Source organism: Marmota flaviventris, chromosome 1 (genome assembly GCF_047511675.1).
Source record: "Marmota flaviventris isolate mMarFla1 chromosome 1, mMarFla1.hap1, whole genome shotgun sequence".
In the NCBI taxonomy this organism is placed as follows: Eukaryota; Metazoa; Chordata; class Mammalia; order Rodentia; family Sciuridae; genus Marmota; species Marmota flaviventris.
The window spans coordinates 30,466,000-30,492,907 of record NC_092498.1 but is presented as its reverse complement, the minus strand read 5'-3'; the positions used below and the strand labels follow the sequence as shown (position 1 = coordinate 30,492,907).

Here is a 26,908-nt window from a genome sequence, read left to right as displayed (position 1 = left end):
ACCTGATAGCTAAAAACTTTTAATTTCCAGTGTATATTTTGCCTACCAAGCGGGGGGGTGGGGAGGTGGGGTCAAAAAGAATTTATAAACTGTAAATAAGAAAACCAATTTTACCTTATTCATTTGTGCCCATTGTGAATGAATGTAGAAGGCATGTATGTGTGTGTTGAGAGGGAAGGAAGGGAGAAAAGGAATGAAAAAGAGAAGGAAAGAGAGAAAGAAAGACTGGAAGGTAGAGAAGGAAAGAGGGAGGAAAGAGAGACAAGCAGGCATTTGCAGACCAAGTACCTCTGGGCAAATCAGCAAGCATCATGTCTGAGATGCCTCAAAAAGCTAAGTTAAAAACTTGCTTGATCACAGCCTCAGAGACAAGATAAAAAAGCTTCAGAACCCATTTGAAAAGACTGCATGCTTCTTCCAACAAGTAGGGAGGAAGCAGGGCTTGAGGTAGTCAAGGAAAAATAAAGTTCTATCTTGTTTTTAATGTTTTTATTAGTACATTATAATAGTAGGGTTCATTTTGACAACAAAGTTCAATCTTTGTTGTGAGAGGGGATGCTTAGTGTTTTTATGTTGATTGTTTTGCCTGTAAACATTCATTCTTTTTATTTTCAGCCTAAAGAAAGTTCAGGGTTGTTCTGAAAGGGCATTATTGATTTTGCTTTCATTCTTAAATATTTGAAAGAGTTAAGAAAGAGTCTAAAAAACAACCCAATCATATTTGTAGTATTACCTCTTCTCTAAAATGAATTGTTTTATTATTTTCCTGAATCACCTCTAGGTTTTTTTTCAACATTATACTTTCAATATTGAAAATATGAATTTTATTGTATTGTATTCTTGTAGATTGCCAAAAATAACTTTTAAGTGTTTTCACCACAAAAAAAGATAATACATGCATCATGTTATTTAGCATGTGTACATGTTTCAAAACATCATATTGTGCACAATAGTATATGTAATTTTCAGTTGTAAATTTAAAAATAAATTAGGAAAAAATAACCTTATAGAGGGACTGTTCTTCCCTGGAATTTATGTCATCAAGGAGTGGTTAAGAAAGAAAGAAAGAAAAAAAAACCCTGTACTTATATCCTTATAAATAGCTATAATCTGCGGAGGATATAGACCAATACTATTTAACCATAACTTAGAAAATGATGTTTCATTTCTTAGAAAACTCTAAAGCTTTCTGTTTCTATGGAATATTATTTTAAATAGTCTTTGTAGGACTTTTCTTATTTCACAAACTTTATCAGAGACCTAACAAATTTTATATTTTAAAAAGTTTGTTGGTGGGGCTGGGGTTGTGGCTCAGTGCCTTGCATGTGTGAGGCACTGGGTTCGATTCTCAGCACCGCATATAAATAAATGAATAAAATAAAGGTCCATCAACAACTAAAAAAAATATTTTTTAAAAAGTTTGCTGTCTACAAAATTAAAAATCATGGTTGGCAAAAGGACTTTAATATACATGTTTAATTTTAACTGGCAAATTTAAAAGAACACACACAAAAGTAACAAATTACCCATAATTCTACCACTTTTAGCATGTGACATAAAAAAGCAAAAATCTTTTTTGTTTCTCCATCCCACCCCCATATCTAGAATTAACAACCTCTAACTGTATGTTTGTGTCTGTGTGTATATATATATATGCATATATGTATGTAAACGTGTGTGTATTACATATGTATCTTTTCAAGCATTTCTATATGTATTCAGACTAGGTTTAACAAATTTAATAAATATATTGAGAATATTCAGTTAAATTTCAGATAAATAACAAATAATTTTCACATAAATATATCCTACATATTGCATGGGACAAACTTAAATTTAAAAATTATCTGTTGTTTATCTGAAATTCAGACTTAATTGTGTCCTATATTTGATGTGGCTACCCTGGTGCAGATGTAGCTACACATATATATATATGTATACGTTTCTTTTATCATGTTAGAATCAGGGTGTTCTGTGTCCCTCTAAGTCATACTCATTTCTCTGTCAATTTATTTTGTGTGCATGTTAGAATTATCTCTTTTGAGGATTAGCATTCAGAATATATAAAGAAATCAGAAAAATTACCATCAAAAAAACCCCTAATTAATAAATGAGCAAATGAACTAAACAGACATATCCCAAAAGAAAAAGTTACAAATGACCAACAGATATATGACAAAATGTTTAACATCATAGCAATTAGACATAGCAAGAGGGTTGGGAACCATTGAAAGTGAAACCAGAAGTCGTTAGAGATCAGGCAGTAAAGTACCATAGGTAGCAATGTAAATTTTACCTTTGTCTCAGAGTGAGCAGAAGGGGACTTTTGTATGATTCAGCTTTACATTTAAGAAACATCACTTAGTCATCATACTGGAAAAAAGATTAAAGATAGATTAAAGAGACATAAATCTGAAGACAGGAGCTAATGTGTTGGAACATTATTGCAGTAATCCAGGCAAGACATGCTGGCAACTTGATCCAGACTCTGGAGATGGGAGAGAAGGCAGGTTGCCTTTATTTGGGAATTGTAATGACCAAGACTTTGGTGGCAGATTAATTATGTGGTTGGGAAGAGAGAAGGAACCTTAAATGTCTGTCAGATTTCTGAATTGATCATTTGGGTGGATGGTGGTACTGTTATACAAGATAAATACAGACTGAAGAAGAGGCTTTGATACGGCTAAAAAAAATTATATGGTTTTTTGGGGATAAATTGAGATTATCACTGCTGTGGAATATTCTGGAAAACTGCAGGAAGCACATCTTCACTAGTTTGCACATCTGGAGCTTTGGAACAGTTCCAGCTGCTATTATGAGTTGAGCTATTTCAAAATATGACCAACATTAATGTTGAAGCCATAGATGACGAATGATGAGGGTAAAGGCAGAATTTAGAACTTAACTTTTGAGAGGCATAATGGCAAAGCAAAGGGACAGGGAACACAAAGTGAATGTTTGTGGTAGTCATTGTCGGCAACAGGAAAGGGAGCTGTTTTAGTCAGCTTTTTTGCTGCTATGACTAAAAGACCTGACAAGAACCAACTTTAGAGGAGGAATAGTTTACTTGAGGATTCACAGTTCTGGAGGTCTCAATCCATAGACATCTGACTCCATTCCTTGAGGCTTGAGGTGAGGCTAAACATCATGCCAGAAGAGTGTGGTGGAAGGAAGCAGCTCAAATGATGATCAAGAAAGCAGAGAGAGAAGTCACTTGCAGATACAAAATGTATACCCCAAAGACACACCCCGAGAGACTCACCTCCTCTAGCCACACGGTACCTGCCTGCAGTTACCACTCAGTTAATCTCATCAGGGGATTGATTCACTGATTGGGTTAAGGCTTTCATAACCGGATTATTTCTCCTCTGAACTTTCTTGCATTGTCTCACACATGAGCTTTTGGGGGACCTCACATCCAAACCACAACAGGAGCTTATCAAAGTTCCAGAGAAGGCAGAACTAAAAACCCCTATGAAATCAGACCATGATGCATGACCACTCCATCTTCATGGGGGTGGTGGTGGGCGGGGTGGTTCCCAGCTACCTTGACTGTAGGAGTAAAATGGGCAGATGGCTTCTGAGGTGAGGCCTTGGAGACCCAGGGTAGGGAGAAGTGGAAGATGACTTTGATGCCCATAAAGAGAAAGACCCAAAAAGTTGACTGGAAGCTTTAGGTAGGCAGGAACAGATTTGAAGGAAAGAGGGCCATGTTTAGGAGAACAACCAGTTCAAAAAGTTACAGAGCCCTGCATCTTAGGGAAGGGTGTCCCTAAACCTCAGTATACCCAGTACATTCATGCCTGTGTCTGTACCTGGAGGCTTGTACCCCTTAACACTAAGATTTTCCTAGCCACAGCAATGCCCTTCTCCCCCCCACAGGGATTCCTATTGTGATGCGGATGTTACCTGCTAAATTCTTCTTTATAAAATGCATTGTTATATTGTGCCTGTGTGAATATATAATAACATTCCATCATTATGTACAACTATAACGCACCAATATAAAAATGTGGAAAAAGAAGAAAAAATTGTCATTGCATTGTTAACCCAGGTCTCATTTTTGGCTCAGTGGTTAGTTCTTCAGTTCCATTTGGCCTAAAGATCCCCCTTTTTTTGGCCTCCATGCTTTTTCTGACTTGATGTGACCACCCAGAACCTCTTCCTGTAGACTGAAAAAGTTATTAGTGAGAAGCATATGGTCCTCCTCTCCCTGGAGATGCGTGTGCTGCCTCTGTCCTAGCAGGCTTCAGCTTCAACATTCAGGTCTTGCACCAACATGAAATAAAAAGTGTTCAAGTGCCGCGTCTCAGAGTCCCCATAAACAGCTGTGCATGCAGCTCTACCCAAAACAGATAATATGCATAGATGTGTTTATGGGAGGAAGGCACGGGGACTCTCAGTGTGTTGTTTTCAGCTTCTCACCACTGCAAGGGTTTCTTTTCTTTTTCAAGGAAGAGGTACATTGTGGTAAGCAGTGTTTTATGACCCATAATAAAAACCCTTGTAAAGACCATTTTTTGACCAAATGAAGCTAAGTGTTCTTTTCACAGTCCTCCTTTACTCCTCTCCCCCCTCTGCATTGGAATGCACACAGTTCAGCATTAATGGATAACATAAGGAAATAGTGTCACAAATTCTAGTTCTTATTTGTTAAGCTGGGAAAGCAGCCAGAGTTAATTACGTAAAAATAGTCATTAGTAATTTTTCCTGTTCAGTAGCAGCTTCTGAATATACATGTCAATTAAGTAAATGTTTATATTACATTCTTATAGTATATCATTATTCTATAAAAGCACTTGAAGGACAGTATGAGGGAACCTCAGAAGTTGGAAGGCTCTATAGAAAAGTCTTTCCAGATAGGTTAAAAAAAAAAAACAAGGTAAAGCCACCATAGAAAGTTGGTTATTTTTTTAAAAAGAGACATATAATGTGTTCAATAAATATTAACAAGATTTCCCATGATCCTTCCAGATCTGAAATGATAGCAATCTTTTAGACTTTCAGATTTAAGAATAGGTCATATATAATATTTGATTTAATTAAAATAATAAGTATTTTAAAAACTGTGTCCTTCAGTAGGTGTTTGTTATGAACATAGTTGGTTCATTGATCTTAATAATAAGCGTTAGGGGAGATGGGAGGGTGTCCTGTTCTAACCAGAGAGAGCTAGGTGAATCTGAACTCGGAGCATTGCCAGATGTCATGACTGATGGTGGGTACTAGAGCCGCCTCTTTAAGTTAGTGGCACCAGTTCTGAGCCCATTACCCATGGGAGGTACACTCATTATTTTTAGTCCTCACAACCACCCTACAGGACAGTGTTGCCCCCACTTCACAGATGAGGAACTTAAGGCTAGATACTGGAGAAAGGGAGGTTAAGTAACAAGCCCAATATCACCCAGTGTGAGATACAGCATTTCCCTCAAAAGGTGGCCTATCATAGTTGACCCATGACAACAAATATTAACCTATTGTCTCCTGATTATCTTTCCCTTCTTTGTTTTTCTAATATTATAGCTAGCACCCATACTACCTTATGTACAGAGTAAAATAATAGCCTCTCTATTCCCCATCCATTCTGTGTGCCAAAGCATCAATAATAACATGCCATTCTTGGATATTACTTACCCACGGACTGTAAGATGCTGTGAACTCCCTATACATGCCCTATGCAGTGTGGTGCCACTTAGCAGTGTGCTCTCTCCAGCGTCTTGCCTGTTAGGGCTATGGCTTGTCTCTAAACTAAGCACATGCCCTCCTGCAAGCTTCTGCTGGTGTTGTCTCAATGGCAAACTAACACTAGCTCACTTACTGATTGGCTTAGATGCTCCTCCTTCCCCCATGCTCACTCAGTACCTGTAGAACCTGTGCCATTTGTGGTCCTAGCTATGTACTGTTTGAAGTGTGGAGGTGGACAATTATGTCTTCTCTCCCTGTTAAAATAGGAGCTCCTTGGTACTCTGTCTTCAGATGCTTCTATGTTGGTAACATAAGCTAACATAAAGCTTTATACATAAGAGATTTCTTAGTTCTTTTGAATTAGATGATAGCAGATTATTATGTATGTACTTTACAATACATAAACTACTGAAGTACATGATATCTTACTTAATGTTATATTTAACCATAATACATAAAATTGTATGTAAATGTATGCGGTATAGTATATCTTACCACCTAACATCTCTTTTTTGAGCTTATTCCATCTTATAAGCATGGAATCCAAGGCCCACAAAGGTAGCAAGTGACCTACCTACCTTAGATTGTAAGTAGTATACACCAGTTCATAACCAAAGTTTTTGGCTACATCCAGAGATTTTTGCTTTAATTGTTCTGCCCTCAGAAATGGAAATTGACATATCTCATGCAGGTTTTACATTTATTCTTTTCAGTTATGATCCAACACCAGGATACACCTTGACATAATCACAAAAGCATGGAACCCAACCCACTCCCATTCAGTCCCCAGCACTTCCTCCCCACACCTCACCCCACTTCCCTCCCTTCACTTCGCCAGTCTCTCTTCTCCTTTATAATTTCCTTTTTTTTTTTTTTTTTTTTTTTAAATTAGTGTCGTTGGATACACCAACTGCCAGAACCCACTGCCACATCCTTGTGTGCACATATGAAAATTCGGTCAGATTCATTCCACTGTTCTTTCCTTTTCCTGTCCCTTTCTCTTTCTCCTCAATCCCCTAGGTTGTACATTTCTGAGAGGAACATTTTTGTACTTTTTTGTACTGCCTCATGACAAGCATTCAGTGAATTTTTAATAAATAATCAGTGAGGCACAATGCATGATCATGGCCTTTTTCCTAAAGAAAGACTCAGTGCTGGGCATGGTGGGGCATACCTTGGGAGGCTGAGGCAAGAGGATCATGAGTTCAAAACCAGCCTCAGCAACTTGGTGAGGCCCTGAGCAACTTAGCAAGACCCTGTCTCAAAACATAAAAAGGAATGGGGATGGGGCTCAGTGGTTAATGCCCCTGGGTTCAATCTCTTGTACCAAAAAAAAAAAAAAAAAAAAAAAACCTCAGGGAATGGGAGAATGTTCTGTGACCCCTATACGTGGAGCTAAGAGCTAAAGTCTTTATACTTCATTTTAATGCCTGCCAAGTCAAACCAACAGATTTTTTTTTGTATAAGGAGTTTTGTTAGATTTCAAGGAGAAATACAGATTATACTACATTTCTGTTCCTCAAGGAATTTATAATCTAATAGAAAATCTCGTTGACAGTTTGAAAACAAATCAAATATATAGTATAAAATAATCAAATGTTTCAGTTATCTCCATAATCCCATGGCAGAGCAAGGAAAAATTTATCCTGATGTTTATTAAAAAAAAACTGAGACTCAGAAAGGTTGAGACTTGCTTAGTTATGTGGTTAGTAGCTAAGATGAAACGGAACTTGTTTAGTAACACTGGAATAAAAGATCATACTTTGTGAAACACTGCTGTAATGAAATGAAATTAAGACTGAGCAAAAAGTCCAACTCTGCACCCAAGTGAAGACTTAGGCAAAGTGATCCCTTGAATGCAGCTTCCAGGGTTAAGAGGCTATGGGTCTTTTTATAGTCACACCCCTACGCATGGGTGCTACAGTGTGCTAAAATGCATGTCTCTTGAGACTGGGCAAGTTGCTTCTAAAAGACAGGATACATCAGAAAGGAAAGGACTTTCACTCTTTTCATTCTAAGCTGCAGTGTTCCTAGTAGGCATTAAAACATCTTCTTACATGTGTTAAGGCCTTTGGGTCATTCTTTGAGAAATACAATACCCCCAAACCTTTTAGGTTTTATTGGCCACTAATATTTTTCCAAGAGAGGAGTCAGTGAGTTCTTTTTAAGGTAACAGCCTTTATAAATTTCATGGCCATTTCCCATTTAGTTTAGGTCTAACTTTTCTAAGAAAAACCATTGAACATTTATTGATACTCACTAATGCAGTGTGCTGGAGGCCAGTGGATCTAGAGGAATAGTGATTGAAGTAGAGCTCACTCTCCAAAGATAAGGCAGTGAGTGAGGGAAGAGTAGAGGAAATCTACTACATACCGAGAAATGGGTCAAGAGGTAGGTGGATTTTATCTGAGGGCTTTGAGCAGGAGAACCTGATTTGATGGAGTCAGGTGAGCACATTAAAAAGAGCAGGCTATCTGAAATGTGAGAGATGGATTGAAGGAATGAGATTGGTGGAGAAACAATCAGTACAGTATGCATGAAAAGGATAAGGACCAGGGCCACACTAGTGGGACCTCAGAGGTATAGGAATTGTATGGAAAACATCACATAACTTTCCTGAGGGACCCAGAAGAAGCCCTGAACAAATGAAGAACCACACCATGTTCTGAAGAGGAAAGATTCAATATTATGAATGTATTTATTCTCCCCAAAGTATCTATTAATTTTTAAAACTTAGCAAAAATACCAAAGGGGTATTTGAAGGGCACGGGAATTCAATAAAATAACTTTGAATTCAGTCCAGAGAAAAAGCATGGAAGAATATCCTGAAATTGGCCTGGGGCTGGGGCTCAGAGGTAGCGTACTTACCTGGCATGTGTGAAGCACTGGGTTTGATTCTCAGCACCACATATAAACAAATAAAGGTCTATCAACAACTAAAAAAAAAGATTTTTAAAGAAATCCTGAAATGTTTTATAAGGCATGAAAAGAGAAAATTTGCCCTGCTTAAACATGAAAATATTCTGAATATTTAATAATTAAGAGAAGTACTCTAAAGAGATCCAACCAGAGGCAGAAGAGTACATGTCCAGAAACAAACTCAGGTAATTTAAAACATGATAAAATGGCATTTAAAATTGATGGGTAATTTTAATAAATGCTCAAAACGTTTGGCTAAAGTTATTATAAAAATAAAAATTAAGTAGTACATGAGGATGGAAAGTTGAGTAATAGATCTCAATTGCCAATAGCAATAGATCTGTGTTGCAGATAGATCTATATGCAAATGAATTCAGTATACATTGTGGTGTGGAAAGCTGGAGCTAATATTTTTGAAGTATGTTTGAAGGCTTTCAGAAAGATGGTGGGTGTAGGGTAGAGAAGATAAGCCCTAGGACCTGAGAAATATGAGAGGTTGAGAGTCAGTATTGTTAGGAAGAACATGAACAGTAATGGAAGAAGGAACAGGTCTCAAAGAGAAAAATATAACCATCTGAAAGTGATCATTGGCAACAAGATAAGAATGTTGCTATGGGCACTATTGGGCAGGAGGTGAGGGATGGTGGTTGTAAATGAAAGGTAATGACTTTAATAAGGTTTAGTTAATACAATTTTAGTCTAATAAAATTTTTAGAATGATTTTCAACTGCAAATGGTAAATCATGGGTCATGTATATTTTACCACAATTACAAATAGATGTATTGATAATTACAAATTTTCATGGAATACTCCATGAAAAATGACTTTAAAGTTAGTACATTATTGTCTAAATAACATAAGGGTGGAGATAGGCAGCCCCAAAGTCAATTCAGCTATTTGTTAATGTCATCAAAAAACCCATACTCTTTCTCTTTTTACACTCTGTCCACTTGTGTGTGCAGATGATGTCTCCTCTTGTGTTTCAAGATGGTTGCTACAGCTGCAAGCTCTTGCACTTGAGCAGTAGCATTCAGTATGACACGGGGGTTGGGGCTGGGAGGTAAGAGGAAGTGCAGCAGAGAACTTTCTACTGTGCTCCTCTTATCAAGGAAGAAAATGCTTCCTGAAACTCTGTAGCCAGCTTGCCCACACAGGCCTCTGTCTCATGGATGTCCCTAGATCAATTCCTAGCAAGTGGAAATGTGATTACCTTGATTGGTTTGGACCAGTCCTTCCTGTCTGGCAACCAACATGGTGAAAATGAGCTGTTATTCTTTAATTTCTAGTCAGTTGAAACTGATTCTTTACCTTCTCAGTATTATCATCACTTCCCAGAATGAATAACACATGGATTTTTTAAATTCACACTTTAGAATACTTAATTTGACTAATAAAAATTGTACACAAAGTCAACCACCTATGTTATCCTTTTATCCAGTCGCCTGGAAGTAGTAAAATAGGGAGCCAGCACTTCTGGTTAGGGCCCCTTTGTTTCTGCTGCGGGGCCCTAGGGTGACATGCCACCTTACTTTGCTGCCTCATCCTCTTCATACCCCGTGGCAAAGTGACAGGCAAGGTGGTACGGCTTGACTGCACTCTGCTTTGGAACAGATCTCACGTGTGATTCTTGTCACTTTTCTCCAGGTCCTTTGGTTAACTGCTTGATTTAAAGTCACCAGTTGTACATCTTACAAGTGAACAGAAAGTTAGGGAATCTGCTTTAATTCTCCTGCTTCCTCAGAATGTGGTATTTTATTTATGTTGGGGTTTTTTTTCTTTTTCCCCTTTGTGACTTTGAGTAAAACATTCTTTGGGTACTCCTATGGTTACCAGAGCAAGAAGTAGGTCCTCTTTATTCCTATTTTATGTTTATAAATCAGCCTTTAAAGGCCATTGTTATCACTGTGAATTGATCAGGGGTAGAGCCCTCCTGTCCTGATTTGAAGCAGTGGAAGGTGTGCACCTGCAGTAAGCTCGATTGGTGGCCACAGCAGAGATGCTCCCTGAGAGAAAGGAGTGGGTGAAATCTCCAGGGAGTGTGTGAACCCACCTGGCTGACCCTCTGGGACCTTAACATGGCTTTGGTATTCAGTGTTTCATTGCATAGGTAGTAATATTTTACCACATTTTATGGGAGAACTATGGTTTTAAAAGATTCTGGGACTAGATCCAGCAATTCCATTTCTGAGAGTTTGTGTGTGTGTGTGTGTGTGTGTGTATTTTATGGATATGTACACACACACACACACACACACACACCCCTCCAAAAGAATTGGAAACAAGTTTACAAAGAGATTACTCATGTTCATAGCAACACTGTTCATAATAGTCCTTAGTAGAAATAACTCATGTCCATCAATGGATGAATTGATAAACAAAATATTATACACACACCTGGAATATTATTCAGCCTTTAAAAGGAATTTCTGACACATCAAACATGGGTGAAACTTGAGGACTTTTTGCTAAGTGAAATGAGCCACTGTAAAAGACTAATACGGTATTGTCCCACATATATGTGGTACAGAGTAGTCCGATTCAGAAAACCAGAAAGTAGAATAGTGGTTGCCAGGGGCTAATAGAGATAAAAATGGAAAAATCATGGTCTAATGGACATAAGAATTTCAGTTTTGCTAAATGAAAAAGTTCTGGAAATTGGTTGCACAACAATGTGAATACACTTAATGCTAAACATGAATTTAAAATAGTCCAAGATGGTAAATCATGTGTCATGTATATTTTACCACAATTACAAATATATGTATTGGTAATTAGAGGGGAAGTAAAGATCCTGGGACTGGCCCTCACTGCTGTCTGTGGCTCTCTGTTTTCTTTATGACTTCACCACCATCATCTGTGTGTAGGCTCAGGTGACCATGTTTCTATAATCATGGCCTCTTCCTTAATTCAATACATTGTTATCAGTTTAGTATGAAAAACCCCTTTTATATATTTTAGGCTGTAGACTCCTCTACACCCCTCTTAGGAAACAAACAAAACACTATGAAATTATTTCTGTGAAAACTTCAATAGCAAATTTGAAAAAAGTGTGGTTTATAGGTCATAAGGAGACAAAAATAATGTTTATCCTTGTCTATAAGCTATGCATGTCTTATTTTTAATTTTTTAATAGAGAAGTTATGGTACATTTTTTGGAACTAAAACTTTGACGATCTGAAGGTGTTACTCAGATTAACTAGATATATTCAAAATATCCAGAATTGTCCACCTTAAAGCTAACATTTCTGTAATTTACTACATGGTATAAGTTGGGTATTCTTAGTATCTTCAAGGAACTAATCTTTGTTATATGTTGGAAAATAGACTCTCATGATGACTCTTTTTCCCATAGAAGAGCTCAAGGTCAGTTTTCAGTTTGCTTGTCTGTTTTGGTTTTAGAGGAATAAGAGGATTACCGCTCCAGAACACCTAAAAGAAACAGTTGTGACATTAAAGGTTTCTAGTACTCAGACTGAGATCCAGGGCTTCGGGGGGAGAGTTGCCAAGGTCCAAGCCCCACCTAGAAAGTCACTCGGAGTGAGACTTCACAATGGTGTCCTGTTGAAACATGCCTCCGAGTCACGTGTTTTAGAAAGATAGGGCCCCAGGTGACGACTTATCATAGGTATGACTAGATGTTCAAACCTTTTGTACCAGAACTGCGCTAGGTAACAAATAAGGAAAAGTTTTAAAACTGGATTTAACTAAAAGAGCTTTAATTGGCATCATGTCTAGTTTCGTTGCATTACATCACTTGGATTCCTGTGAAGTATTTTGAGTCTTCTATAGGACAGATTAATTTAGATTAAAATCTCAAAGAGCTAATTTAAAGTATGCCTCATGATATCATAAATTGAGATGTTAGAACAGATAACAAGTTTAAGGAGAGAATCCTTTGAGTTGTGTTTGATCAAAACACTTCTTGTGATTCGAAGCAAAGGTGTTTTTTTCTTACTTGTTTAATGTAGTTTATTCATTTATATCATTCTCTGGAATTGGGACCTATATTCTTGCTTGGGACCAGAGTTCATAATGGTAATTCTTATATATAAAAACAATTTGTATCTCTAGGTATTGTTAATGTGGAATCAATGTTAGTGCAGTCACGTGGACTCATACTGCTTAACCTATATTTGTTATTTTAATCTACTCCAGCTTTTAAACAAAAGATAACTAAACCCATAGTGTAAATGCCACAGTAACACAACTAAAACCAAATAATAATGATTTTGGCATATCCCAAGCAGGAAAACTCTGTGGCCATTAAAAATCACATTGTATGAACAAGTTCTGCATTGAAGAATTTTATTGAAATAGGAAAATATTCACAATAAATTGTTATTTCTAAAAGGCCACAAAATAAAGGGTTTAGAATAACCATTTTTATTTAAATATATATTTAATTTAGTCATACAAATATGACAACATATGTAATTTTTAAAACGCAGAATAGAAAAAAACCTCAGAAATTGTTATTTAACGGTGAAGTTTTTTCTGTTTCTGAGTACTATGGAATTTTGAGTGACTTTTCTTCTTCCTCTTGATGTATAGGTTTCTGCTTTAAGCAAGTATATGTTCATTTTATAAATTTTATTATTAAGAAAGTATAATACGTGCTATGTTAATAAATACACAAAAACAATATACACTTTTTATATTTTCTGTAATTCAGGCTTTTGTAAATTTAGATGGGTCTTTTAATAAATTACTTCCAAGTTTTTTAACTTTCACACTGCTAATTGGATGCTTAAATTGTTTGAAAACTGCATCATGTGCCAAGCAGATTTGTTCACTGTGCTTTTTTAAATGGGTGATTCTTAGCATATAGGAAGCTAAAGATGATGAGCCAGCATGATATTACTTTAGGTTAGTCATGCTTTCTAAAATCCAATGCTTACAAGTTGTGTGCATGTGTTTCCAATAAAGACTTATTTACCACAGCAGATGACTTTCTTTAACATTCTATGCTTCATTTTCACACTCCTGTTTACTCATTGCAAGTTGTTTGACCGTACGTGGTTCTCAAGTCTTGAAAGACCCTCTTTGCCATTGCAGCCTTCTCCAGAGTCTTCACCTTTTGAAGCTTAGAAGGCAACCCCTGCAAACTCACAGGATTCATTCAGGGGGATCACAAATGTGATTCCCACACACCTGTATCATTGCATGCTTGGCTCATACTGACTTTGTAGCACTGTGTTTGTGTGTCTCCCCGAGGAAACAGGATGCTTACCATGGTAGTGATCATCCTAATAATTACCATCTGTTGAACACATAACATGTGCCAGAAGCGGCACTCCCGCTTTGCATATGTTACTTCATTTAAACCTCCTACTATTACAAAAAGTAAATGCCACTTTCTCCATTTGATAGATGGGAAAACTAAGGCTTTGGTTTTAAACAAGATATGATAAAAAGACAGAACTTTGAATTCTAGAAGAAGAACCAGAAGTGGAATCCCATAACCCATAACCCCTTTTTGATGCAAGGATTTAGTGACCCAACTGATGAACAGGGCAACCTCATAGCTCCTGGACTCCTCTGAAGTCCAGGATGCTGTTTAGTCATTTTTCTACTCTTTGTATTAACAAAATAGCTTTATCTTCCCTGTGTGCACTATTCTCACAGTGTTTGGCAGGTGGAGAAGGCATAAGCCACTAAATCCAGATTTGAGAGGGTTATGATAATCTGGTCAATGTCTTAAGTTCCTACTTTAAGACACTGTTTCTGAGTTTTACATCTTATATCTTATTTTTTGGACCTAAAATTAAAAAAAAAAAATTGCGGTGGCAGAGTACCAGTGATTGAACTCAGGGGCACTCCAGCACTGAACCACGTCCTCAACCCTATTTTGTATTTTATTTAAAGACAGGGTCTCACTGAGTTGCTTAGCGCTTCACTTTTGCTGACGCTGGCTTTGAACTTGTGATCCTCCTGTCTCAGCCTCCGAAGCCACTGGGATTACAGGCGTGTGCCACTGCACCTGGCAAAATTTTGATTTTGGTTGATTTTTCCAAATGTTCCTCTGCTCCATGCTGGTTAATAATGCCAGCAATAATAACAGATAATAACAGTCGTTTATTGAATGTTTACTGTTGTGCTAAGTGCTTTATAAACATTGACCCTATGAAGTAGGTTTTGTTACTTTTCCATTTTATAGATGGAAACACTGAGACTCAGAAAGGTTAAATGGCTTGTTTCACTTTACATTCTTATTCATGCATCAATCTGATAAAGGAGTGCAGTGAAGATTTGTATCCAGTTTTTCTGGACTCCGGTTTGAATGAAGACTCTGTCTCTTGCTAGTATTGTTACTTTGGGCTACTCAGCCTACTTCTGTGTATAGTTTCTTGACCTGTAAAATGGGTGATAAGATATTTACCTCAACATTGTGATGTGGATTAAATGGATTACTGAATGAAAGGTGCTTAGAATAGTGCTTGACCCATAATGACTGCTTAGTATTAGGTATTTAAAATGATAATCACCCTTAACAATATTATTAATATTAACCAGATTTTAAATGTTGAAATAACATATTAAACAATATAAAAGTGTGTGAAGGGACTTACATCCTCTTCTTGCCACCTCTGACTTGCCCTCCCCAGAATTAACCAGTTTGGTATATACCCTTCCAAAATATTTCCTGTGCCATTGAAAGCTATTTTAAATTGTCCTTTCATTAATGAAGTACAGGTTGAGAGAAAAATTTTATGGTGTTCTCGAGAATGGGAAAATGGAGAGATAGGGAGATAAATTCATTCATTCAATTAATATTTATCAAACATCTGCTTTGTGCCATAGGGCTTAACAGAATGCTGAGGATTTAGTGTCACATGTGGCACGTGTTGAATTTCTGTTTTGAGCATTTATTGATGTTGTGTTTTGGTTTTATTTAGGATATGATGTTTCAGCTTCTCCGAGGTCTGGACTTTCTTCACTCTCACCGAGTAGTGCACCGTGATCTAAAACCACAGAACATTCTGGTGACCAGCAGTGGACAAATAAAACTGGCTGACTTTGGCCTTGCCCGCATTTATAGTTTTCAGATGGCCCTTACCTCAGTGGTGAGTAAGAGAATACTGTCTTTTCGTTGAATTATCTTTCCTGCTTCAAATAACAAAGTGTCCCTCTTCCATGCTCCTAATGTTACTGCTTCCTGTGGTCTTTACTACTTCCCAAAATGTCTTTGCAATCTTCTGGATAGCAGTGGATAAGAGGAAAGCATTCTGTTTACAGCCACAGAGACATCTGGGCTGGGTGTATTGTGGCAGGACCCATTGCAGAAATAGCCTGTTGCATCTTAACCACTAGAAAGGAATCAGTTACAAGTTTCCAAACACTTTTTGCCATAACCACTGTTTTCAGAGCTACGTCATGATGAGCTCAGGGTCAGGAAAAAAAGAGTGGGAGGAATGTTGACCTATCTACAGCGTCCTGTCTTGAGAAGCAGCAGGAGTACCAACCCAGGTATGTTAAAACACTTCTGAAGCTGAGGATACTGACTGTGAAGAAGAAAGAAATTGACAGTGAACATGGATGATCCTTGAACAAGTAGCCCCACCCTGCCAGCTCTAAGCCAGAATAGAAAGAGTGAACCAAGGGTCTATTTTGGCAAAAAAACGGCAATTATAATATCCTGTTCTTTGTCTCACTCACTGAGGTGCAAAAGCATAGTAGTGACTTTGATTAGTTTCTATTCCTCCTTGTAGTTCATTGTTTCTGAGATGAATTTTTTGAAATTCTGTACCCAAACTACAAAAAGAACAGCCTGGAAGTGAGTATTAATAACCCTTTTCTTTGAAAGATTTGTTTTATATATAGTGAATTCATACATAGATAGAAAAGCCAGGGAATGTCCCCTTGCCTTGCAATTTATTTTGGAGTTGTGTGCGAAAAGGTTCTCAAATCAGGGGCAGCACTGCCCTGGATGGGGGGCACTGTTGAGAGAAATATATGGTGGCATCTTTGGTCATCACAGTGACCTGGGGCGGGGTGGGGGGATGACTGCTTCTGGCATTTAGTTTATATTCTTCAAGGAAGCTAGCATTCTCCACAACAACAACAACAAAATGTTCCCTCGAATTCCAGTAATTCTTCAGCTGAGAAGTAGAAATATGAGTGAAATGTAAGAAGTAGAAATATAAGAGAAGTTGGAAATTCTCTGAGACAGGTAACTTGCCTTAAGAAAAATTCCAGCTTGCAGAAGTATACTCCACCTACCCTTTCCCCCCACTCAAAATATGAATACTACAACCTTCCGTGTAGAACTCCTTACATTCCCAGCATTAAGTACTTTGACTGGGCATCAGGATTTCTCCAGAGGATTCCTTGAAGTATGTTGCAGTTGTTAAAAGATAAATCCTGCTTCTTTCCTCTTTGCCCAGCATACACCAATACTTTTGAGAAGATAAAACAACAGCTGTTGTTAAAAGGCTAGGTCTCCGCTTTGGGCAGGGCCAAGTAAGCTCTTCTGTTCTTACAAAATCTGACCAGAAAGGGCGGAGTCTGTGTGTTTCCCCAGTGGGAAGGGTGAGGTAGGCTTTGGGCTTCCCTAGGAAATTATTGCACATGTTGTTTTGGGGCCCTGGGGAGAAACTTGAATAGACTTTGTGATCAGGGCAGTAATAGGGGAGCAGATGAAGGAACTGGTCTCCTTGGGTACATTAATTGAGGGAAGGATGAGCTGTAACTAAGCCGGACACGATTTTAATCCCCCCAAGTGGGCACTGATAACCATAAGTAAAAGCAGGAAACCCAGTTGGTTTTATTTTGATTTTTTTTTTTTTTTTTTTTGCTTGTTAAATTTGAGGAATGATGGCCTAACTCATGTGTAACATCAATTAACATTCCATTCATGCTGGAAGTTGGTATGTTTAAACAGGAAAATGCAGACAAAATGTTTTATATTCAGAGAAAACAGGAAAGGCAAGCATAAAACATGTTTTTTTCTGTATCTAGTCTGTATGGTGTACTGTATATTCGTGTGGTGGCATTAGTCAAAGATGTTAGCAGCTGGGAGAGACTTGATTTGAAAGAGTGATAGACGGAATTTAATGGCAGTAATAAAAGGTACATTTCTGTAAGCTGCTGCATTTAGAATTTTCCTGTTTAATATTTTTTGTATGAAAAGGAAAAATCCATTTAATATAGTGATGCTTTGATTTGCCTACACTTAGTAACATATAAAAACTTAGAATCACAGTTTTTCAAACTGAGCTGGTGTGTATTTTTAGTATCTCTGGAAGAGACTACACTCCACTTCCTGAAAATGCACATTTTTAGTAGATTATGTCATATGGAACCTGGGAATCAACTTAATTTGTGGAATGTTAAAGGGATTAAAAGTTAACTGATTTGAAACTGACTTTTTACAGCCGTGAGAAATGCTAATATATTACTTATCTTTCAAAGATTGATCACGTGTCCTTTTCTGGTATCCCTCCAAAAATAGAGCCCTATCACTAGAGTAACATCTTACTAATGTCTTTCATGATACCACTTTCTAACTTGTTTGTAGTTATTTCAGGATTTTATTTATCAGGCTGCAAGTTCCTTGAAAGTAAATGCTGTGTCTTATTCAGCCTTGTTTATTTTGATAGGTTTTCAGGAAATATTTTTAATGAATAAACTGACAAATGCCAACATATAGATATAAGTAGCTAAGTTGTAATAAAAATAGGGAAGAAATTACCTATACATTTAAAGTCTCAATATTCCTAAATAGCTACCCAGTGATACTAAGCCAAAGGATTTGCTAGAGCAAATACCTTAAAAATGTCTTGAGTACACTCTGTACCTTAGTCCTGATTAATTCATTGACAAGTATCTGTTCAAAGTCAGGAAAGCTGTATGCTGTAGCTCAGTTTCATGTTAGGAGTGTAGGAATGATTTGAACCCAAGTTCATAGTTTGTGCCTTATGATTATGGTAATCCTCTCTGCTGGCTCATTAAAGAATTTCCTGTATGAATTTACCTTCAATCCTGAACAGAAAGCTATAGAGATTCAGAAATATGGCATTGCTATAATTCCACTAGAAGTTGACAATGTAACCCACTGTATTTTGGTGTTAACTTTAGAAGAGGTTTAATATTCTTCACAGATAATTAGTATTCTCCAAATGAAAGAATGAGTGCATTATTAGACAAATTTTTTTCTATTTAGTTATTAAGCTAACTAACTTCATTAATATATGTATATTTATATAATACATGGGATTTCTATGTGGACCATTGACAATAGCTTGCATTCCTACAGTCTTTCTAAAAGTTTCAGAATGTTCTCACATACATCCTAGATCTTTACAGGGGCAGCTAGCAGTATTTATTTCATTTTAAAGTCTCACATGATAGAACTGGAACTGCTGCTTTATAATATCTGAACTGTGCTTTCTGCCAACATTCAAGAAGAAACATATTTTCTGAATTAATTGAGAAATTAGCTGTTCTAGACAGGTGAGCTTTTCAGCTGTCTTGGGGTGTAACACTATCTATACTCTGATTTTTAATATTTAATATTTTAATGAAATGTTTCTGTTGTTCATACTCAGTACATAGGCCTTTTGGGTAGAAATTAACTTAGGACAAGCATTATGAGTCTGGACTATAGTTTTAGCTGTCGTTGGTATATAACATAGGCCAAATGACTTTGCTTGTAACCACCTAATAAGTTGAGGGCTAATCTCTAGGGTTACGTGCCCTTTAGATCCTAACTGTACCGGGCTGTCTCTAGTAAGACACTCGGGTGTCTTTAGGGGATATTAGATTCTTGCTGCTGAGTATATAGTCATACATGTACTTGTACCTATATAGAATAAAGATTTATACTATTTTTAAAAGGCTGAAGGATTAAAATTTGGGTGGCTGCAGTGTATGCCTTGGACCTAGGCAGGAGGGACCCCTGGCTTGAGTCTCATGCTCTAGAGGAGCCTGTGCTAACCTGCTCCAGCCATGTCTCCCTTCATGGGGCACAGAACCTAGTGTGCAAGGAGACATGGCCAAGACCTCCATCCCACCCCCAGGACATTGAAAATCCCTGACAACATGGGACTTCATGGGCTCATCCTTCCCCCTAATAGCAGATTTTGCCACTTGTATGTTGGCGCTAAGCCTAGGGACAGGTGTTTGCATGCATATGGGCATAGCCTGGACAGGTGGACTGGAGTGTCTGATGCACACCTGTGAGGTCCCTTGTGGTTCAAGAGAAAGCCAGAAGTGTGAGGAGAAGTGGAGCCCATTATATCTGCACCCGATGTACATTATTTTTGTCAAAAAAGTTTCCCTGAATCCCTGAAAAATGAACTTCTGTGAACCAATAGATTTGCAGAAAACCAAAAAGAACTGGTTTCAGGGAGGTTATTCCAGTTGCACTGAAGTGATATGCAAGAAACGTGACTCATATGCTTATATAATATCTGTAGCAAATGTGTTTGGAGAATATACACATATTTCAATAGAATGACTATTAAGACTTGCTAAAATTATGTTTAAAGTCATTCTAAAGTCAACATTTCCAAGTACTTCCCATGGTAGTATATGGTGCCAGCACATTTTTTTGTCTTTCAATATAAATCAAGACCAATGACTCAGCCAGCAGTTTTAGTCCTACATGAGAGTATGTCCTGGTCTGTCAGAAAGTGTCTCAGAGCAAAGCCAGGGACATCACCAGCAGGTCCACTGAAGTCTCTGATCATCATGAAGCCTGTGACCAGTAACTCAGGGAGGAAGCAATCTCTGATTATGATGCAAAAATCTTCATTTTTTTCCCCTAAACCTAACTATACAGTATTCAAGGTGATCCTGTTGCCACTGGATTGGTGTTTTAGGAACTCTTTACCATTTCTTTTTGGAAGTAGGAAATGGAGACTCAAACCAGATTAAACCTGAATTTGCCAGATAGATTATAAAGAAATGGGAAAACTCTATTGTTTACATTTCAGCTCTCACCCATGATCCCCACTTCCCATTTCTTCCTACCAAAGGCTGTAGTACCTCAAAGAATTTCCAAGTGTTCTGTGGAATTCTCAGGTTCTATAAGGGTATCTAGAGGTTCCAAGAATGTTCAAGAGTTTGTTTTTTAAATTAATTTTTTGTCTTATTAAAATTGTAATTAAAAAAGAGCTAACTGGGTCCACATTTTGACACAGTGGGGAACATTGAGGCATGAACTAGTGCCTCCCAGTTTTCTTTTTTTAATGTAGAATTCAAAATAAAACTTTGGACATACTTGTGTACCCGAATATTTTGTATATGCATTGTTGTTTCGGGAAAAAAAATCAAGCATTCTCTCAGTTCACTTCTGTGTGTTCATGTCCTTACAGTCACCCAACTGCATCATCATGACAGTGTGTATGTGCTGTACTCATTTAACAAGAGACTTTTAGATGTTTTTATACCCAGATGTTTTTATACCAGTACTCTAAGCACTAAGGACCAGTCACTCCCTAAGATAGTCACCATAAAGCTATATGTGGATAGAAAGAAGTCTACATCCTAATATAAGCTCCCTCTTCTGGTACTTCATCTAACTTTACCTTCTGAGATGAATTCCAGGATTGGCCTGCCTTAATCAATTTCTTCTCTGGAATAACAAATGTTAACCATGAATTTCCAGGATCTTTTTAGGACCTTTATGCAATCATTCAGTGCTAATCACTAAGTTAGCATTTGTCTTTTAAAAGTTTGTGCCTAACACCTAGTTAGGAGGAAAGTTTCACTTTGTACCATAATGAAAGAGTGGGAATGTTCTCCTGTCTTGTTAGTGACTTAATAAATTCTCAGTGAATTATATCCCTCTTCTCCAAAGGGATATAATTTTTCTTTTATATCTTTAAACTTTTTCTTTTATATCTTATAACTTTTTCTTTTATGTCTTTTAAATTCTTCTTTTATATCTTATAACTTTTCCCACATCATCTTTCCTTTTTAAAAATTCATTCATGTCCTGAAAACATCTTTCCTCTGTAGAAATGAACAAAAGACAGTACATAAATAATAAACCTGTTGAGACTGTTAGACAACTACATAGAGTAGAAAAATTATTTGTTTTTTTTTTTAATGGAACTGGCAAGATTTTAAAGATTGCTTTATTTAAGGTCATTAATTTATTTAATACCACAAGTATTACAAAATTTGATACTAATATCCCCTCTTAGGCCTCTGAAAATGGATAGTTTTTTACTCTAACTTATCTTAGTGTTGGTAGCATTTAGTAAACACTAAAGGGACTTTTTGGATTTAGGCAAAAAAGCTTTCCTATAAGCCCAGGGGAGAAAATTAAGGAAATAGAGTGCTGGCTTTCAGTCAACAATTATCACTGATCACTTTCCTTATAATGGAGAACCTGAGAGAGGATGGTGAACAAAAATGGACAAGTCTTTGCTCTCAAGAGCATAGAAGCAAAATGATAGATCTGAATAAAATCATCACATGGGAGAGTGTATAGTTAGAAACAGGTGAGCTCAATGAAGTTTCACAGAATAAGGTTCTGTGAGGCCATGTGACTCAGGAGCCTTCAGAGGCCGAGGTCAGGGAAACCTTTTCTGCATACCCATGACAGAATGTGGAATGCTCAGGGAGGACTCCAGCACCCTCCTTTCCGAACCTTCTGGATGTGGGCCCCACGGATGTGCACAAAACGCAGTCCATACCTGTTTTCTATGTGTGGATTTGGAATAGCTCATCATAGAGCACTGCCAGGTGACAGAGTAAAGCAGAACCAGAGACTGGAGAACAATGTCATCTTTTCAGGGGAAAATAAATTGTTGATGCTTGTTTCCTCTTCGTGCATGTTGTATTTACTATGGAGACCTGGCAGGGTTTGGGCCTGGGCTTGGGCAGCCGAGTTGCTCCCACAGAAGCCTCCAGACGCTGCCAGTGCATACTGAATAAATCAAACCATGAGCATTACATGAGTATAATGGAAAAAACCCAAGCCCTGTCGCCCCAGCACCTCAGCGAAAGTGCAGGACACACCTCGGAAGCAGGAAAGGCTCCTGTAACTCCCTCCCCGCTAACATCTTGCCGTGACACAACCAGGTCTGTTTTGTTAAAACTTCCAGTTGCCAGTACATATTTCATAGTTAACAATGGAGTGTTTGTGCCGGTTTCGTTTTCACTTTCACCAGTGAGGGAAATGGAACACAATGGGGGCAGCACACAGAGCTGGGAACAGGACACGTTTTCTCCAGGATTCCCAGGGCTGGGTACGTGGAAAATGCCGGAGCCAAAACAAACACACGAACCCATCCAGATCCTCCGTTGCGCATTCTCAGTGGTAATAAAACACATTTTGAGTTACCATCTGATAGGTTAACTCTGCCGCCACAGGGAAGGCAAACATTGGTGACCACTGTGAGACTTGTTCCCATGTAGAAGGAGGATGAATTCCATACCGTACAGAGGGCTGCTGTGGGTCCGTGTGTACGTGTGGGCATCTGACTCCACCAGCTGTACTTGGGAGGTGAATCCAATGACTGCCCTCCTTGTTTATAAAAGATAGCCATTCATTTGACTCACCTAAATCTAGCTCCTTCATAAGTGGTCACTGTTGCGAATTAGTTCTGGACGAAAGCAGTTTAATGCTACTGCCTGGAGGACATTTTCCTCAGAGAGGACTGGACTTTCCTCAGAGAGGACTGGACATTCCTCTCTTCCTCCATTCGTGTTCGTTCTGCGCGTCCTATCAAGGCGTGCTGTAGAGAGGGTCTGGTTGTCACCTGGATTTTTATATCCTACCCTTCACACTTCCTGTGATGTCATTTAAATCTCAGCCTCCTGAGGCCAAATTTAGGTGTAAAGATCAATTTTAAATTTAAATGTAAAGACCATTTGGTCTTGTCTAAATGCTTTAGAGAGGTTTTCTTTAATAAGCAAAGGTTTCTCAAGGATCCGTTAAGATGACAAAACGTTGTTACCATTAAGGTTCTTAATGGAAATGTACCTTCTGTGCTGAGTCCTGAGCAACTCTGAAGAACTTCAGTTAAGCAGATAATCCCATCTCCTTAATTTGCTCAAGCTAGGGAGGCATAGTCCTTGGAATCCTTAGCTTGGATTTTTGTGTCCTCTTTAATTCTTTGGATGTGGGAGCTTCTTGTGTTTTACAGCTGTCACTTCTGCCTTGTAAGGAAGGGGAAGGTGCCATATCTTCATTTTTCTTGGACTTCAGTGATCTCATAGTATAAGTTTCGTCATTGAAATTCCATAACGTTGGACATACCCATTTTTTTACAGTCAATCTAAATTTTACACTATTTTGCTGGTTCCCGTGGTGCGGTGCCTTCCTCGCATATTGTAAGTACTTGAGAAAGAGCGGTGAGTGAATCCTCATCATTCTCCAGCACCCAAAGAAAAAATTCCAAACTCTACAGCATGAGCATACAGAATTTCTTTTCTTCCTTTCTTTTTTTTTTTTTGGCAGTCCAGCCCCAACCTCTTTTTCTAACTTTCCATCACATCTGTCCAAAGACCACGCCCAAGCACATACACACCGATTGCTCATCACGTGACACCATCAAATGTCTTACTGTCTTTGAGTCTGTCTCGCAACAACCTGCTTTCAAAAAATGAATCTGGATGATTTTCCACTTCTGCATTTTCTGTGTTACTGTTTATGTCATTGTATCATCATTTATAAGATCTGAAAGGTTTGGGGTTTTTTTTCATTTGTTTTAGACACAGCTTTCTGCTAATCTTCCCAGTCTCCTGCGTCACTGCCTGATAATAACTTGAGCTCCAAGGGAGTAACAGTTACTCTTTGAACGTGTGTCTGGGCAGCCATTTCTAACCTTCAGATGATCGCTCCTGTGCTTCAGCCTTCCTTATTCAAGACCACAAACCTCCCTCCACCTCCCAAACTTGTGTTCTGTTATTTTCCAAATGATATCCTCTATTTAAAAATTAGGGTTTCTTGGCATCTCTGGAAGAACCATAGTGTCTCAGGAAAGGATTGAAAGTACCTGCATTGTAGTTTCCTTTGGGTATTTTATTTAGTCCACTTGGGTCCTTGAGAAGATTGGGCATGTGTTTCTGATCATCTGTACAGGTCTCTCCAAAAAGTGAGGTCAAACTTCTAAATGATTATTTTGTAGTGCTATATTTTCTGTCTAATTTTATTGATCTGATTGCTACTTTTCCAAATTTGTTTTTAAATGATAGTCTTTGGGCCACTGAGCCCTTCCTTCTATTATGCCTGCTTTTGGCTTTTCTTTTCTCTGGGGATTGAAACTCAGGGTGAGTGATCTTGTTGCACCCGGCATCTGAAAGGATAGTGATGATTTTTAAATCCCTCATAAATGTGAATGTTAAACTTGACAGTTGGCTGTGCAGGAATAATCTACCTTCAAGTCTCAGGGAAACATCCAAATGAAAGAAGGGGAAAGCGTAGGAGAATTTACTTTAGTGCTGCTCATATATTTATTTTGAAGGCTTGGCAGAATCTAAAAATGGGGCTGTAAATTTAACAGCTCAACCATAAAAACCCCAAAATAAGGAATAAAAAACCGTATGATTTCTAGGTTTGGATACTAATATAAAGTTCCAAATTTTTAGTTTCCTTTGCTGTCTTAATTTCTAAAAACCCTCCTTCCCTCTCTCTTTCTCATTTTTATGTTGATTAATTACTTCTTAAAGGTTAACGGTGCTTTGAAATGTGTGAAAGTGTTTTCTGAGTCCTTGGCTGATATACTTCGGTTGATAGATTTCATGGTGGCATTAAAAACTCTCCGCACCTTATGTAACGCTGGGTGATTTCAGTGAGGTAGGGACCGTGCATGGTATCAGTTCTTGTGGGAAAATATGCTTCAGTGGCTTACTGGCACTGGTTTTGGAATGTGGCATTTAAAAGTACCTTTTTACAGTGGGAAAGAATTCTGTCAAGAATAAACAGTCTGACCTTGTTAAATGGGCCAAAGTCTGTCTGTAACCTAGTTCCAGAAAACTAGCTTTTACTAGTTTAGAAAAAGCAGATTAGAAAAAAAATACAACTGAAACTTTTGTAAAGGATAGAAAGAGTTACTATCAAGAATGTAAACCAGATTCCCAGGATGAAGGTCTTCGTATACATTCGTGACAGTTTCTTTACCTGAGTGGAAAACCCCATTTTTGCCAAGTGGAAGACTATAGTTAGTGAGAAACAGCAGATTTTTTTTTTTTCCTGGAAAGACAAGACCAGCTTATAGGAGGGAACAGTGACAGCAGCCATGCAGCATGGCCACTGTGGGAAGCCAGCAGGCTTGGGAGACAAAGGAAGAGTGCAGATGCAACAGTGGCTAACCTCCCTTGCCATTCCTGCTTTCCAGACCCATCCGCAGCCCCATGATCCAGCTGTCCAGGCCTTTTCCCACTCCTTGAAACAACATGCCATAGATTTCGTGTTTCCATAACCATTAGACATTCTTCCTGTCTGCTTAGATTGCCTTTCCCCTTCTTTTCTTTTTTTTTTTTTTTTCTTTTTTGGGGTACCAAGGATTGACCTCAGGGCACTCGACCACTGAGCTGCATCCCCGGCCCTATTTTTTTTTTTAAGAGAGAGTGAGAGAGAGAGAGAATTTTTTAATATTTATTTTTTTAGTTTTCGGCGGTCACAACATCTTTATATGTGGTGCTGAGGATCGAACCCGGGCCACACGCATGCCAGGCGTGCGCACTACCGCTTGAGCCACATCCCCAGCCCTATTTTGTATTTTATTTAGAGACAGGGTCTCACTGAGTTGCTTAGCACCTTGGCATTGCTGTTACTGGCTCATGAACTTGCGATCCTCCTGCCTCACCCTCCCAAGCCTCTGGGATTACAGGCATGCGCCACCATGCCCAGCTGAGAACATATTCTTTTTTTTTTTTTAAGTTGTCAAAGCATGTTTATTTTATTTACTTATATGTGGTGCTGAGAATCGAACCCAGTGCCTCACACATGCTAGGCAAATGCTCTACTGCTGAGCCATAACCCCATCCCTGAGAATGTATTCTTAAAGACTGCATTATAGTGCCACCTGGCCAAAACCCACCTGATTCCCTGGGATAGCTGGGCACGTCCTCTGATGTGTGCTTTTGATTCACCTGTAGCTGTCTCATGATAATATTCCCATTGGTTTCACATCTGTCATCCATATAAAAAGGTTGATTTTGCAAAATGTGCTTTTCAGTATTTCAGGTAGCACACAGGCTGATTGCTTGGCGAGTGTTTATGGAATGTGTGTGTGAGATGAAACGGGTTTTGGAGTGGAGGAGTGGAAGGAACTGAGCTCAGAAAGGATGCCTACCCCTAAACATCAGCTTCCCTGAAAGGTGTCATTACAGCTTCTATCTGCATCT

The 26,908-nt window shown here is 38.2% G+C and overlaps 1 protein-coding gene across 1 annotated transcript in view; it reads left to right on the top strand.

The window, feature by feature from the left end:
• Window positions 1-26,908, top strand: part of Cdk6 (cyclin dependent kinase 6) — a 212,554-nt gene that overhangs the window by 83,445 nt on the left and 102,201 nt on the right. The window contains exon 3 of the mRNA XM_027919898.2: window positions 15,499-15,666. Coding sequence (XP_027775699.1) covers window positions 15,499-15,666 — 168 coding nt within the window. The remainder of the gene's footprint in view (window positions 1-15,498; window positions 15,667-26,908) is intronic.